At 39.7% G+C, this 16,620-nt stretch overlaps 1 protein-coding gene across 1 annotated transcript in view; it reads right to left on the bottom strand.

Annotated features, from left to right (window-relative positions):
• Positions 1–15,527, bottom strand: part of adgra1a (adhesion G protein-coupled receptor A1a) — a 30,184-nt gene extending 14,657 nt beyond the window's left edge. Inside the window, exons 1-2 of the mRNA XM_061232116.1 lie at positions 15,159–15,527; positions 14,398–14,593 (exon numbers count right to left, since the gene is read on the bottom strand). Coding sequence (XP_061088100.1) covers positions 14,398–14,400 — 3 coding nt within the window. The 5' untranslated portion in view covers positions 14,401–14,593; positions 15,159–15,527. The remainder of the gene's footprint in view (positions 1–14,397; positions 14,594–15,158) is intronic.
• Between the last annotated feature and the right edge of the window lie 1,093 nt (positions 15,528–16,620).

The following is a 16,620-nucleotide window of genomic DNA, read 5'->3' as shown; positions in this document are numbered from 1 at the left end:
CAAGCTCATGAAATGGTTTGATAAATTGAATGGTTTTATAAATGTGTCTGGTCTATGGAGCCAGTGCACGGCAGTAAGCGGTTAAACTTTAATATTCAGTTTTATGCAACATTCAAATCACTGAATCATATCAACCAGACTGCATTTTCCAGTTTTGTGATCTGCAAGAGCTGAACTAGACAATGCCTTGAGGGATAAAAGAACACATTTCTAAAACACTACCTGCGCTTGTGAACAAGCATTTCTAATGCCATTCACAAGTTAGGAGTTAATTCAGGTCAATAAAGGTTTTCCTTTAAGAACTGTACGGAAATAAATGCTGTCCATCTGTCTGTCACATCTGTTGATTTGTCTGTGATGGATATGCTATTATTTGGTTTCACCAGTTTTTTATTTTGATTTTATGCAAAGCAGCAGACAATGACACAAATTTCTTTCAAAGCTGTGTAACTGATTGAAATTCTCTGCTGTTCATTCTGCTTGTTTATAAATACACAGCCATATATTTAAGATGATACACTTTTTACAATAGATATTTGCTCTCAAGAATGCATTTGGTTAGTCATGAAAGACATCCAGTCACTACTATATGCTGTCTCTTTCCCTGCTTACAAATAATTCTCCCTTGATATTGATCTCAGAAATTCATGTTTTTTTGTTTTAATTGTTTATCGGATTATGAGGTTTTTCATAAAATGACACTCAAATTGTTGTTAGTATGGCTGTGGTTAGTATGGCTGCTGATTGAAACACCTGAACTCGCTCCAGAAAGTGACTTCTCTGGTGCGTGATGTCACAGTGTCGAGTTTTTGGGGAAAACATCAAAATAACTAACATTAACCAATCTGACCAATTTGCATTGATTTTGAACAATGGGACATGGTTAGTTTATCAAAATAAATTGGTATTTTCCAGACCGGAACTATCATTTCTTGGTTTATTAATAACACTACAGCTAAAATTAATTACTTTTTTTATCTACAAATATTTCCATCTACAGCCTAGTTATGACTTTTCAATGATATACTGGAAGTTAGCTTATACATGGCTCAGAATGTTTGTCAGGCCATGTTCACTGTTTGTCAGGCCATGCTATAGCTAGCTAACTTACACCTCTCTCTCAGCATTTGAGTTTTGTTTACATAGGCTAGACATGTGATGGAATGCAACATTTCACATGGAATAATGAAAGCTTGTGCTTATTAAACCAGAATGCTAATGATTTTCTCGTTTAACATGACAAAAAAAGGCTGTGTTAACATGGCAAGAATGACCGCGATTAGGCGTGTTTTGTAAGACGTTTGTAAGACTGTTGGCATTCCACCTTATTTTTTACAGTTTCAAAATAATAAAGAAATGAAAAAGACCCTGTGCAAAAGTTTGGCAAGGTTTTCCTACTCATTTTCCAGGCAGTATCGTTTTTCAGGCTCAGACTTGCAGATTGCTGCCTTGGTTAATTGGTTTCCAGGTGCAGTCTAATTCCTGACCAATTATCTTTTATTGGTAGGCGGGCCCTACCCTATTTAAGACTCATTGTCCCACTGCTCTGTTTTTGAGTATTACATTGTGTTTCGGACACTGAGCCAGGTAGAGGTAGCCTTCAAGGCTGGTGTTTGATTCGAGACTTAAAGGCGTGTTAACCTGTATTTGGGTAACCATATCATGTTTTCTTTATTATTTTTCTTTCATCTATTATGTCAAAATAGACTTGTGTACAAGGCTTTCAGTACTACTTTAGTTGGTGTTTCGCTACAGAGTTTCTCGATCCTAGATTATTTTAGTGGTTATCACACATTCTGTGGGTAACTTGAAGATTCCCCTAACCTTGACACAAAGTATTATAACAGCCAAATAGTCAAGTTTTGTTCTCTTCGCATCTTCCCCGTCAGCAGCCATTTCTATTAGCGGTCCACTACCTTTTCAAATTAACGTTCGATAATTTTTGTGATCTTGAACACATCTCAGGTCTATCTGAATTCTTTCTTGGCCTCCCAGAACTCGCCCTGACTTGCCTGACCATCTTCATTCTGAAATCCTTGAATAACTGTTTCGAGGAACCAATGGTTGTTAACACCAGACGGGACGGCCACTACAGTTGGATACAGGAATAGAAGGAATGCAGTTACTTCAGAATAAAAGGCCCTGGAATTATACTCATCTGACTCATTGAAGCCCAGAGTAAATCACCTGGGTCTGGGCCTTAGTAATCATCTTTTTAAAAAGGAACAAAATAATCCAAAAGGATTCCTTTTCCTTTTTTATAATTTATAAACCGTACAAAATCTAAATAAAGAGCAATCTTGCTTTAATATTTCTCATGTTTAACTCTATACCATTCAGGTTTCTTTTGATCACATACAGATTAATTTACAGACATTTAAACCAGGGGTGCCCAAATTTTTGGACCCCACTGTACGAGTCCAGTACCCAGCAGACCTTGCCTTGTGGAACCAAGAAGGTCAAAAGGAGGGTTGCACATTCTGAAAGTATTTCATAGGTTCCAATATGCCAGTAAAGCATAGAAAAGTATTTAAATCCAAAACAATTACGTATTTGACCTAGGCCTGATAACCAGTACAAGCCAGAGTGTTTTGTATTTTGATGGCACTATAAATGAATCTTACTTGCATTTGTATTTTATGATTTTAATACAGTCCCTGAACAAATAGCTGGCAATAATTCCCTATTATAAATAAAATTATACATTTAGTGAGAAAAAGCTGAGTATCTGACGGTGAAATGGATCCACTATATCATCTGCATGTCTCATTTAAATGGGAGCTTTATAGAAACAAAATCCGTATGCTGTTTCTAACTCGGAGATTAGTTCCACACCTTGGGCTGGGAAATGAGCGTTACTAGAATTTTCTTCTACTTCTGGCAGACAGCATTTGCATTGAACAGACAGCCAATTCCAGTCCCCTGATAGAAATAATTGATGACCCATCAGGGGTGTGATGATTTTGTGAATATGAACATAAGTTGACAAGGCATTTCATACACCCAGGCATTTGAATGAGTTGTGAGCTTCAAATCAATATGTCTGTGAATTACACATCTGTTATGACCCTGATTTCTTTATTCTGTGTTTTTGTAAATGTATTATTTTTCATATTCATGTCTGATTTTCTGTTTACATTAGTCTTTGCACTCGTCTTCCTCTGTGATGTCTGTGTCTGAATGTTTTCTGATCCCGAGTCACTCCCTTGTCTGCGTGCTTCACTATTTGGGTGGTTTCGGAATTTTCTGGTTTCCCACGATTCCTTCAGTCTCCCTTTTCTTACTTCCTGCTTTCTCTCCATTTCTTTTTTTGTAGATAGCACTAATTTACTAAACTCTAACATAGAATGTGTACAGTACTAATTATATTAACATACTAATATGTTCGTCAAACTAACAAACTACTTGTATTCCTTTACCTTTGTTCTAGCCTCCTTGTTCCTGAGCCTGTACCCTTGTGGCATTCTGTTCTTGTTTTTTTCATAGTTTTTGTTTTCTGGATTTCTTGTTTATGACCCCTGCCTGCTTCTCTGGACTCTTTTGAACTCTTTGCCCATTTGGATTACGCTCTGTCTGCCCCTTAGCCACCTGCTCATTAAACCAGCCATTTTTTCAGCACCTTTGAGTCTGCTATTGGTTCCTCTCCTCTACCCTGCCATGTCATGTGTCTGTGAGTTACACATCAATGTGTCTGTGAGTTACACATCAATGTGTCTGTGAGTTACACATCAATGCTTCTGTGAGTTACACATCAATGTATATGTGAGTTATACATCAATGTATATGTGAGTTATACATCAATGTATATGTGAGTTATACATCAATGTATATGTGAGTTACATATTATTGTGTCTGTATGTTACACATCAATGTGTCAGTGAATTACACATGAATGTATCTGTAAGACTATAATTTACACATCAGTGTCCATGAGTTTTATGTCAATGTGTCTGTGAGTTACACATTAATGTATACATTGATGCATAACTCACAGAAGCATTGATGTGTAACTCACAGACACATTAATGCGTAACTCACAGAAGCATTGATGTGTAACTCACAGAAGCATTGATGTGTAACTCACAGACACATTGATGTGTAACTCACAGACACATGAATGCAGAACTCACAGAGATGCATGAATGTGTCACACACAGACACATATGTACTTGTGAGTTACACATTAATCTATTAATCTATCATGTTGCAGCAACTAAATACATACATGCATGCACACATGGTCAAGAGGTTCAAATGTTTTTCAGACCAAATGTCAGAATGGGGAAGAAATGTGATCTTAGTGACTTTGACCCTGGAATAATTGTTGGTTCCAGACAGGGTGGTTTGAGTATCATAGAAACAGATCTCATGGGATTTTCACACATAAGAGTCCCTAGATTTAGCAGAGAATAGTGTGAAAAACAAAAAGCATCCAGTGAGCAGCAGTTCTGCGGGCAAAAATGCCTTGTTAATGAGAGAGGACAAGGGAGAAGGGACAGGGAGGTGACAATAATGCAAGTAACCACACATTCCAACAGTGGTATGTAGAAGAGCATATCTGAAACACAACACGTCAAACATCTAAGTGAATAGGCTACAGCAACAGAAGATTAATCAAAAAAATAAATCTAATAAATATCTAATAAAGTGCTCAGTGAGTGTACTTTCACATATACTTGCTCATCTTTGATCTGATTAGAAATGAGAAACATCAGTTGTATTTTTATTACCTTTAAAACAAAATTAAACAAAAACAGCATGAGTTTTATGGGAAAAATGACAATGAGGAATGACCCTTCAAGTTCATTTCGTGATATTTCAAGCGACACTGGGGCGACACTGGGGTGAGATTGGCTCAGGCGGTAAGAGCAGTCGTCTGGCAGTCGGAGGGTTGCTGGTTCGATCCCCACCCTGGATGTGTCGAAGTGTCCCTGAGCAAGACACCTAACCCCCAAATTCTCCTGATGAGCTGGTTGGTGCCTTGCATGGCAGCCAATCACTGTTACATTATTGCATTTGGCAGACGCTCTTATCCAGAGTGACGTACAGTTGATTAGACTAAGCAGGAGACAATCCTCCTCTGGAGCAATGCAGGGTTAAGGGCATGTTTTTTTGTTTTTTTCCTGAAATAATGCCCCCGTTATGTAGTAAGATCTAATTAATGTGCTTATATTGACTTATCGTCTGTGATGCAGCCTATTGCAACATGCATGTACAGCCTATTAAAAAATAGATTTAATCGGTTAATCGATTAAATGTCGCCAGTTAACCGAAACATGAAAATACTGAAAATGCCCACCCCTAGAACCAACCAAAATCAAACATTAACATCTCTAGAACCAACAAAAATCAAACACTGATTTGACCAACATCAAGGTTCCATAATTATTGGCACCGGTTCAGTACTTGCTGCATCCACCTCTGGCAAGGATAACAGCATAGTGTCTTTTCCTGTAATGCTTGACAAGGTTAAGGAACAAATTTTGAGGGATAATCCTCTATGCAGATCCTTGCAAGATTCTTACATTCTTGGGTTTGCGCTTATGAACAAGTAATGCCAGCATAAATCTGATTAGCAATGGGCAGAGAGACTACTTTCATAAAAGATTTCCAATCCAATGCTGGCATTACATGTTCCGCCATTTCTACGATGTGTGTCTGCATGCCTATCAGAATGTAAAACATTATCTGAGTTGTAACGAAAGAGGACGAATGGAAACAGCAAGATAGAGCAGGAGAGATAGAGTGCCACAGAGCCGTGATTTGTGTGTGGACTTTATCTCAGGACAGTCATGCTCTGCATGTGTATTGTCATCAGACCTGCGTCAAATCCAAATGCGTTTAGGATTCAAATACTTTTCTACACTTTACTGATCTTGTCTGCTGTATTGGAACATGTGAAATACTATCAAAAAGTACAAACACTGCCTTTTGGTTCTCTTGGTTGGCTCAATTACACCAGGCAAGATCAATCAAGCACAGAGAAGTACATGGGTATTCAGGCTACATGTGAGAAGGTGTTTTTGGTCCCCTGGGTTTTGGTCCCCTGCCTTATGCAGACAGGGTCCACAAAGCTGTCCATCTCTCTCACCTCATGACCAAACCTGAAGTTATTTAGACTTACATTTCACCTTTTTCCATCAATTTTTGTATGCTTTTTATTTTCCTTGCAATGTGAAATGCCCCAGTCCTATCTGTAGGACTGTCTCATCTCTGCTACACAGTCCATCAAGCACAAGCACCCGCAGAAAAATGTGCCAGACACTACTTTTCCATTTTGAAGCCCTCCAGCATAGCCATAGTCACTGTTCTAGAGTACTGCATTTATTATGGAGCTTGAACAGGCAGGCTCCTCAGCCACAGGAGCTGCTTTCATACAATGCAGTGTGGAGTACCCAACTGTCAGACAGGGATAGAGGGTTCACATGATAAATGCACACGCCTGGCTACTGTACATTACCACTGGAATTGAAGTAGAGAACTACTCCTGAATTTATGATGTTATCTAAATTATATATACTATGGAATGCACTGTTGTGCACAGAACAACTCACATTGCACACAATTCGGGGAGTGAAGATGTTTTAGGGAGTGAAGAAATTGCATGCCAACAATTGTAGTCAAATTATGGTTAAGGCGAAGTAACAGGTTACGATGATACAAAATGGTTGATACCTAGTCTTTTTGTACTGCCTAGTCTTGCAATGCTTTGTTGCACTTCTCTATTAATGTTCAATTGGGGATAAACCTGACAGTGGTACATCAGACAGACAAGCTTGCTAAGCAGTAGACTATTATACAGTATACATAATTCCTAAGTCCAACTGGTAGAGGCTATGTTACATGCGGTAAAACATTTGCTAATCACATATGAGGCAAGCATTTGCAATTATCTGCTCTGAAACCTATGTTTATTACAATGATGGACAAACCGTTTGGTAAGAGACATATTAACATAGCTGACACTCTCTCTCAGCATTACCTGAACATCCCCCTCCCCCCCAACCCCCTTCCCTACTGGTGGTACTGAATCCTGCTTTCATGACCAGAAATACATGAATCCACCTCTCACTACTAGACATACCCTACTGCCTGAAACCATTCCTTCATGCATGGTCAAGGGCCAAGATTTGGGTTGCCATATGGGGCTGTCAGACCCAGTTAGGATTAGATTCTCGACCAAGAGGGCATGTATTGCACTGAGGACAGCTTACACCTACACACTGCCTCCTGCTGTACATCAGAATACAGTCAAAATTCAGTAGAAATTCATAATTCATATGTAAAAAAACAATAGTTGCCTTATTGACAACAAAGAAGAATTCAGATGAGAGATTACTGAACAGGAAGTAACATTAACAACATATTAGCACACAATGGCCTTTTTTTAGTTTTGACTTGCAAGTTGAGGGATGCCACCTTCTCACTGCTATAAGGCATCATATTTAGGTTTGCTAGATAAATGGGTGACCGACAAGTGACACCGTTAGAAGTGAGACAAAGACATTAACTTGCCATACCCACAAGTTCGGACATAGGCTATTAAACTTGCACATGCCGTTGACTTTTAAACTATTTGATTCGATTTGCAGAAAAAAACATAGCTAGCTATCTAACTCGGCCCTCGCAACTCCAGCGGTAATAAATCTGCTTCAACAACTAGCTAGAGCTTGGTATGGTTTGAAGATAGTTAGCCTGGCTATGCGCTACTAAAGTAATAAATGCTACTAAAAGATAGTGTGCTAACATTAACTTACATTGATGGTCCACATATCTTCTTCTCTGCTTTTAAACTCCTCCACTGATCAAAACAGTATCCGATTTTAATTCTTGTACTGTTCCATCGAAGATCACCTTCTGTTTTGGCAGACTTGCCTTCAGGTTGTTGATTCGGTTTATTTTATTGGAATGAGCCAAGGTTGAAGGTTCTGGGGAGTATTTCATGAAGCTGGATTAGTGCGTTTGCTGGGTAAAACCCGGAATGGCTCTTTTTACTTTGGTCCATGTTCCAGATTTGGGAGGGTTAAGTACAGTTATCCAGCTAGCTTACTCCGTAATCCTGCTTTGTGAAACAGGGCACTGGTCTTTCCTTCAGCTCAGTCATCAAATGTGTAATCAAACTTTGACTAGCTTATTCTTCACCAAACAATTCTTCACCAAACTTGAATATGCTAATTCGCTACAGCCTGCAATCTGCTGCCTTCTTCCATATTAGTGCTGCCAGAGATACTTTGATTAGAGATATGTCAGGTGCTAGTATTAACCATAACACACAGTCAATTTTGTGGTCATATGTTTCATTATGTGTAAAAATGTGTGAAATAATGGTTGTTCATATGTAAATATTAAAAGGTAAATTTTATTATATACTGTATTACATATTTTCACAAATTGCTTTTCATATGAAATGTAACAATTGTTAAACAAGATTCAAAATACCACCTGGTTTTATTTTGTCTTCATCATCAGATATTCCCCATTGATTCCAATGAGCTTTAATATTTTCCACTCAACAAGCTCACTTCTGAGGATTCACAAGCTTATGTTAGCTGAAGGTATGCTTGCCTGTCTAAATGGCCGGCATTTATATAGCCTTTGCTGTACAATTGATGCCTCTTATTCACCCATTCATTCACACAGTCACACACCAACAGCGATTGGCTGCCATGCAAGGCACCAACCAGCTCGTCAGGCGAATTTGGGGGCTAGGTGTCTTGCCCAGGGACACTTCAACACACCCAGGGTGGGAATCGAACCGGCAACCCGCCGACTGCTCTTACCACCTGAGCTAATGTCACCCTCTGTGTCGTCCAGTTAAATATGCATGTCTATGATCTGTAGTCAGTGTCAGACTGTAGACATTGTTGCTGAAAACATGAATTGGTTGGAGGGATGAGCTGCACAAATGTAGCTCTGTAGCTGTTTCTAGCAACATTAATTAAACTTTAATATTATGGAAATCACATTAAAAAAATAAAGACTGAATTACCACTGAATGCTATTTTATACACAGGAAACTAAGAACAGTACTGGTACAACTTTGTGCAAGTCAATAGGCGGAAAGTTAAATAATATGATTTGGAATATTCACTCACTGAGCAGTTTATTAGGGACACCTGTACACTTACTTAATCATGCAATTATCGAATTAGCCAATCGTGTAGCAGTAGTGAAATGCGTAAAATCATGCAGATATGGGTTCATTAACAGTTAATGTCAACCATCAGAAAACTGTGATCTTCAACCGTGCCAGGCAGGCTGGTTTGAGTATTTCTGTACCTGGGATTTTCACTTACAACAGTCTCCAGAGTTTACTCAGAATGGTGCGAATAACAAAAAACATCCAGTGAGCAGCAGATGGAAATGCTTTGTTGCTGAGAGAGGCCAACGGAGAATGGCCAGATTGGTGCAAGCTGACAGAAAGGCTATGGTAACTCTTGTACGATAACTACAATTGTAGTGAGCAGAAAAGCATCTCAACACACCAAAGCTTCAGGCAGATGGGCTACAACATCAGAAGACCACGCCGGGTTTCACTTCTGTCAGCCAAGAACAGAATGCTGAGGCTGCAATGGGCACAGGCTCGCCAAAACTGGACAGTCTGGAAAAATGTAGCCTGGTCTGAAAAATATCGATTTCTGCTGAGGCATACAGATGGTAGGGACAGAATTTGGCACCAACAGCATGAATCCATTTTGTGTCAACTGGCCAGGCTGGTGGAGGTGGTGTAATGGTGTGGGGAATCTTTTCTTGGCACACTTTGGGCCCAATAAATCATCGCTTGAATGCCACAGCCTATTTCAGTATTGTTGCTGACCTTGTGCATCCCTTCATGGCCACAATGTACCCATCTTCTAATGGCTGCTTCCAGCTTGATAATGCACCATGTTGTCTCAAACTGGTTTCATGAACATGATGGTGCGCTAAATGTTGTTCAGTGGCCTTCGCAGTTACTGGATCTGAATCCAATAGAACACCTTTGGGATGTGGGAGAACGGGAGGTTCGCAGCACGAATGTGCAGCTGACAAATCTGCAGAAATTGCATGATGCAATCTTGTCAACATAGAACAGAATCTCAAAGGACAGTTTTCAACATCTGTGGAATTAATGCCACAAAGAATTTAGGCCGTTTTGACAGCAAAGGGAGGCCCTACCCAGTATAGTTCCTAATAGAGTGCTCGGTGAGCTTATTCCCTAAGATCGTTCAATAAAATTGCAGATTGTTTGAATGTTTATCACAAAAGCAAGAGGTTTCACAAAATTAAAACTATTATTACCTTTAGACCACTGTGTGGAATTGCTTTAACTTTACTTTGCCCTGTCAAACACTGACAAAATAAATGGTGAAATACTCCCTCTGTTGATTGATGGCCTGACATTTTATCATCAGTATCTGTGAATTTATACTACAAATTATGCTTTATGTTCAAATATTTCACTTGATTTTTCATGACTGATAATAAAGGACAGATCCCCAAGCAAAATGTATTTTCTGGCCATTATCTTCCATGGCACTTTTAGCTTGAAAACCGCAAACCATGGGCCACACACTGTAAATCAAACTGATATTTTGTTTTAGTGAGAATGACAGTAATAGATTACATTTTAGTGTAAAAGAAAGGTTTCAGGTTTGATTCCCAGGTAGGACACTGCAGTTATACCCTTGAGCAAGGTACTTCATCTGCATTATTTGAGTATATATCCAGCTGTTTAAGTAGATACTATGTAAAAAAAGAAAAAAGAAAAAGCTGTCGCTTTGGGTAAGAGCACCTGCTAAATGCTTGTGATGTGATGTAATGTAAAGAGACAGGAGGCAATGCTTATTGAGTGATAAGACTAACTGCCGGACAATGAAAGCTAAAATTCCAAAGAAGGTAACCAACATTTCGCAATGCATTTAATCAGGAGGTACGGCAAGGGGCAGGCTTGCCATCTCTGAATGAGACCACAATTAACAGAAATTGACCAATGTATACAATAAAATGCATAACAAAATTTCCTATTACTGCAGATTTGCCACATACAATGGTTTCAGGTTTTTTTTTTAGACAAAATGTAATATTAGACCTGGGAACCTGAGTAAACACAAAAGACATTTTTAATATTATTTCACTAAGATAATGAAAGAGTTATCAAGCACCCATATCATCCATGTGAATAAGTAATTGCTCCCTTAAACTTAATAATTGGTTGCATGACCTTTAACTGCTACACTTCCTATGATTTGATGTAAGTCTTTCACATCCCTGTGGAGGACTTTTAGCCTATTCTTCCTTGCAGAGCTACTTTAATTCAGACAAATTGGTGAAGCATGAACTGCTAATTTCAGGTCCTGCTACAGCATCTCTATTGGAATCAAGTCTGGACTTTGACTAGGGCACTCCAAAACATCAATTTGTTTCTTTCAGCCATTCAGATGTGGACTTGCTTTTGTGTTTTGGATCATTACCTTGCAGCATAACCCAATTATGCTTCAGCTTCAGCTCACGGACAAATGACCAGACATTCCCCCGAAGAATTTTCTTGTGCAAAGCAGAATTAATGGTTTCTTCAATATTATTTGGATGTTCTTCTGGGATCTTTTGTGAGATTTTTTGAGTTTTTTTTGTTGCATTTGGAGAAATTGTGGCAAGGCTGGCACTCCTGGGAAGATTCACCACTGAGATAATGGCTCTCACTGTGGTTCGGTGCAGTCCCAGAGCCTTAGGAATGGCTTATATGGCCTTTCCTGATTTATTTATTTATATTTCAATAACCTTTTTCTCATCACTTCCTGAATTAATCGTGGCATAGTGTGCTTGTAGAAACTTGCTTGTGCTTGTGGTGACTACTTCAGACTGATGGTAGGATTCGAAATTGAGGTTCAGATCAAGCCTGGCTGTATTCAATCAGCTGAATCAATGATCAATTAAATATTGTTAAATGGTTGATTGAGTAACTAAGGGGGAGATTACATTTTCACAAGTATGGAACGGGTGCTTGATCAATTTTATAATAGAGTATAATAGATTAATTTAAAGGTCCCATGTTGTACACCTTTCCAGTGTTATATTTAGGTCCCGATATCCCTAAGAATACATTTTTGTGTGTTTCATACAAATAGAGGCAAATATCAAGTACACAAGGCAAGTAATGTACAATTGAAATACATGCATTTAATATACTGCCCATCTCTGGGCATAGACTCAGGGGTGTAGCAACAAATCTTGGGCTCTGTGCTCTGGTTCTCCGGGCCCGATTCCCTTTTTTTAATCCAGGCCTTTTGAGATCCCACTGGCCCTGCATAGACTATTAAACTACAGCCATTATTAAAAGAGCAATAAACCACAACCTACCCACTATCACAACATAAACAAGACCACCCCTTTCTGAAATACTGAAATATTGATCTGTATTTCATAATAATTTGCAGAGCTTCATGAATTGCTTTCTCATTGAAAATGAATGGAATACACAGCAGATTAACCAGCCAATGCAAAACAAATGGTGGTCATTCTATTCGTTGTCACTCCCCTGCTATCAAATCTGCTTTCATTGACTGGTGTACAGAAAAAGTATGAAAAATGGTTTAGGAACAATCCTTTACCACTAAACCTATAAAGCATTATGAACATGAACAGCCAGGCAAAAACCAATTGAAAAAAGAATGACACTGTTTTTGCCAGTCAAAATGGTAAAACTGGATTAAGTGGTTTGAGCAGCACTCACTGTCCTGGCCTACAGAAAAGGCCACCTGTAACATTGTCCATGGTGCTGAAATACTAGCACATTCAGTGCCTACAGTGGCGCTATATCTCTGTCCATGGTTCTGAAAACTGCTAGCCCCATTAGGACCAGGAGGTGCTCTGGACATAAACTTGAACTTCTCTTTTATCATGTCTATACCAAGCAGAGCACCACTAACCTTCAAAAACAAACATAACAGTAAATGGTTGTTATTTTATATGTAAAATAAAGCATGTTGTGTTGTTCTGCAACAACTTCCCAAAGAGTGTGTGTGTGTGTGTGTGTGTGTGTGTGTGTGTGTGTGTGTGTGTGTGTGTGTGAGAGAGAGAGAGAGAGGGGTAAGACAGGTAAGACAAGTGAACTCTTCAATTAAGAAATAGGCTACTATTTATTGTATAAAACACCTGAATTTCCCTGTTATTCACAGAAGAATTAGAGTAATGTAATTTTATGTGATCATTGAGAAAATAGTTGTATTACTTCTTTTTTTTTGTGTCTAGGGAATTTTCTTTTGTATTCCCAAAGTGTCTTTCTGACATTGTCTCTGAACAGTGTCTCTTTAAAAACTACTATAGGCCTCCAAATGAAATTGAATTGAATTGAACATCAGAGCCAAAATACGTTGCAGCGAGTCGAAATAGTACAACTGCTGTACAACGTAGTTGTACCATATGCACAAGTAACACCACAATGTTTCATTGAAAACAAAATACATGCCAAAACACTGACGCTTTCACATGTCGAGAAAGTTCAGAATAGCGCATCTTTCTCGTCTCATCTATTGCTCGAACACTCATGATGCATGTGATTGCGCTCCACTTTGTTGGTGGAGAGCCTCTGTGGTATTCTGGGAGGATACTGAACACACACATTGCCATAGCCCAACGCAGTGACGGGCTGACATCTGTGCTCCATCTGACAACGACAGATCGGTATTCAGTGCACACGTCCTCTCGCTTCCAGGGCTGCCTCTGCCGCCCTTTCCCTGGAGCGTAGCGCTTCTGACGTTTCTTCTCCTTGTCATGCGAAAATACGAGCGAATACTTCACTGCCGGACACCGACACAGACGATACCTCGTAATGCTATCAGGTAGCGTGTAAACATTTGAACAAATAACCGATTATGTGTGTGTACAGCGACTGAAGTGGACTTGCCATCGATAAAGGGCTTGCGGACTCCTGATTTCCCTCCCTTGCGCACAGAGGCGCTGGGCACTCCGTTACAAGCACCCGCACGGAGCCCGTTCTAATAAGGTATGGGCAGGCAGGCAGAATGTAAACCAGGAGTCCGAACACGAAACAGAAGACCACATGTCCTCTTTGGAAAGGTGTTATTTTAAATAACAAATGGACAAGCTAAAAGCTATAGCACGCACGTACTCGAGAATGCATGGGGGTAGGTTGGTTCCAGAAAGCGTATCATTTTGACTTAAATGACCTTATAAGCAATCAATACACAATCGAGGATGAAAACTCAACGTTATGATCGCAAGTAAAACATACACAGCAATTAATCGCTGAGTCTGAACTGACGTCACGCATTTTACACAGCAAAAGGAAATAAATGAAACCATTCAAACACCAGATATATGCCGAAAACACACATACGCCCACTAATAATAATGCAGGTGAGAGGCTATGTGTGATGACCTGGTCTGTGACGTACTCACCATGAGTAACGGGGAGTTGTGGTTTAGTGTGTGGTGAACGGTGATGGTCCAGCCAATGTGGTTATAAGCCCGCACTCTGCACTCCGGCCCGCGTGCCCATCTACCAGGCCAGCATTCCAACAGGCTGCAGCTGAGTCAACCAAGTGCCCGCGAGCAGTGGTAATGAGTTGCGTGAGGCACCCGAGGCGGCACCCATCTGCAATAGCATCGGATGAGTCAGACAGTCAGAGCGGAAAGTATTTTTGCGTGTATTAAACGTAAGAGAAAGGAATCCTTGTAGAAAATGTACACTATGTGCTTAGTTTCACCACTACCGTTACCAAGTGATCGGGGATAGTAGCTACAAAGCACGAAAGAACATGCTCTGCAATATTAGAGGTATCCTTGACTACCCCATTTATCAGATGAAGACAACAATGACGCCCTTTGACGCGACAGAAATACGAATGCCCTCTTATGTTACGCATTTGGACACGATTCTCAAATGTAACTTTAAAATACGAACATTTTGATGCTTTGAAAAACTATGCAACTGCCAAACAGACACGTTTAAATATCTCTCTGGTAACAGATGAGCTGTCACCCATCGTTGCAGCACCACGTTTGTCAATATGAATGAAAGATACACATTCTGTAGAATTATTCAGTTTGGCATGCATACATGTGTCAGCATCATCCTGGTCTTTCATTAGAATGCCGCAGATTTTGTTACTCCATATGCACCATTCGAAGGAAAATGGAAGATTCTATAGTCACCTTACCTAATTTGGCAAATGCAACTGGTGTTGAAATACGCCTACGATTCCCATCCTCTGTAGGTTGTACAGAATTCCCTGTGCAATAAAAGACTTTCCCATGTCGAAGGACGATAAAACGGCGGGTCGCAAGTACAATTATCAACAGATTGCAGTGCAGAGATGGTCTCGGGGAAGTGGCCAAAGGCAAGTCTTTGGAAGAGACTGCTACCGTTTTCCAAATAGGAAAGAAAGGGGGGGATGTGAACAAAACACACCGTTTGCCAAAGCCGCGCGCATTTTTAACCCGTGTAAAACACAAGTGAAGCGTTTCCTTGCTTTCGCCTCAGACTGGAAGCTACCACAGTGCATCAGTAACCATGGGAATGGGTTTGATTAGATTTGTCTACCGTGGTCTCGCGCGCGCACTTGCTCCCGCTCCCTGTCGCAGAGGTGGAAATGGTTCTTACCATCTCTGCTCGAGGACATATCAACACTGCAGCGCTGATTTAAAGAGACAACCGACCAGGTTTTATTCCTGGCACAGACCATAGTCCGGAAATTCACAAAGGGCTTTCCCTACAACGCTATTATTTGAATGCTTCGGTAAAAAATTATCCATTCAAAAATATCGATATTCCATTTCTTCTTGAAATAGCTTTGGAAAGGTGTATGTGCGTTCCGTTGTGCTTGTGTGAAGCGCTAATTGTGTGCTTTCAATGAAAGAAACAATATATTTTACATTTAACATTTGAAAAATATCAAGCAAAATTAATAATTTATAATGATTTCATTTTGAATTATTTACTCATAGTTGAAGTCTGTGAACTATGGACTATGTACAGTGGCTTCAGAAAGTATACAGACCCCTTCAGTTTTACACACTTTTTTGTGTTGTTGATAAAATAGCCATTTTTCCCCATCAATCTACACACATTAACCTAACCAAGTGAAAATGTTTTTAGAATTTTTAGCCTTTTTTTTAAATCAAAAACTGAAATCTTTACATCAGTATTCAGACCCTTAATTCACTACTTTGTAGAAGCCAGGAATTGCAGCTTGAAGTCTTCTTTGGGAAGTCTCTATAAGCTTTGCGCACCTTGATTTGGGCCATTTATCCAATATTTCCTGTCAGATCCTCTAAAAGCTCTGTTAGATTGGATAGGAAGTGTCTGTGAACTGACATCTTCAGGTCTCTCTGCAGATATTCTATGGGGTTTAAGTTGGCTTGGCCACTCAAGGGCAGTCAGAGACTTGTCCTGAAGCCAATCCAGTGTTGTCTTGGCTGTATGCTTCAGGTTATTGTCTTGCTGAAAGCAGTGGCGGCCGGTGGCCCTTTACCTGGGTGGGGCTCCATACACACACATGCAGGCACACACTAGTACTCACCTCCAACCTCTATAATTACAAAGGAAAGACAAAGCAATGCCAATATTAAAATAGATGACTTTAGTAAGCATGTCCCAATTAGCCTACTTGACGCCTGATG

The sequence above is a fragment of the Conger conger genome, chromosome 2 (genome assembly GCF_963514075.1).
Source record: "Conger conger chromosome 2, fConCon1.1, whole genome shotgun sequence".
Classification (NCBI taxonomy): domain Eukaryota; kingdom Metazoa; phylum Chordata; class Actinopteri; order Anguilliformes; family Congridae; genus Conger; species Conger conger.
The sequence above is the reverse complement of the archived record's forward strand: the minus strand, read 5'-3'. Positions and strand labels throughout refer to the sequence as shown.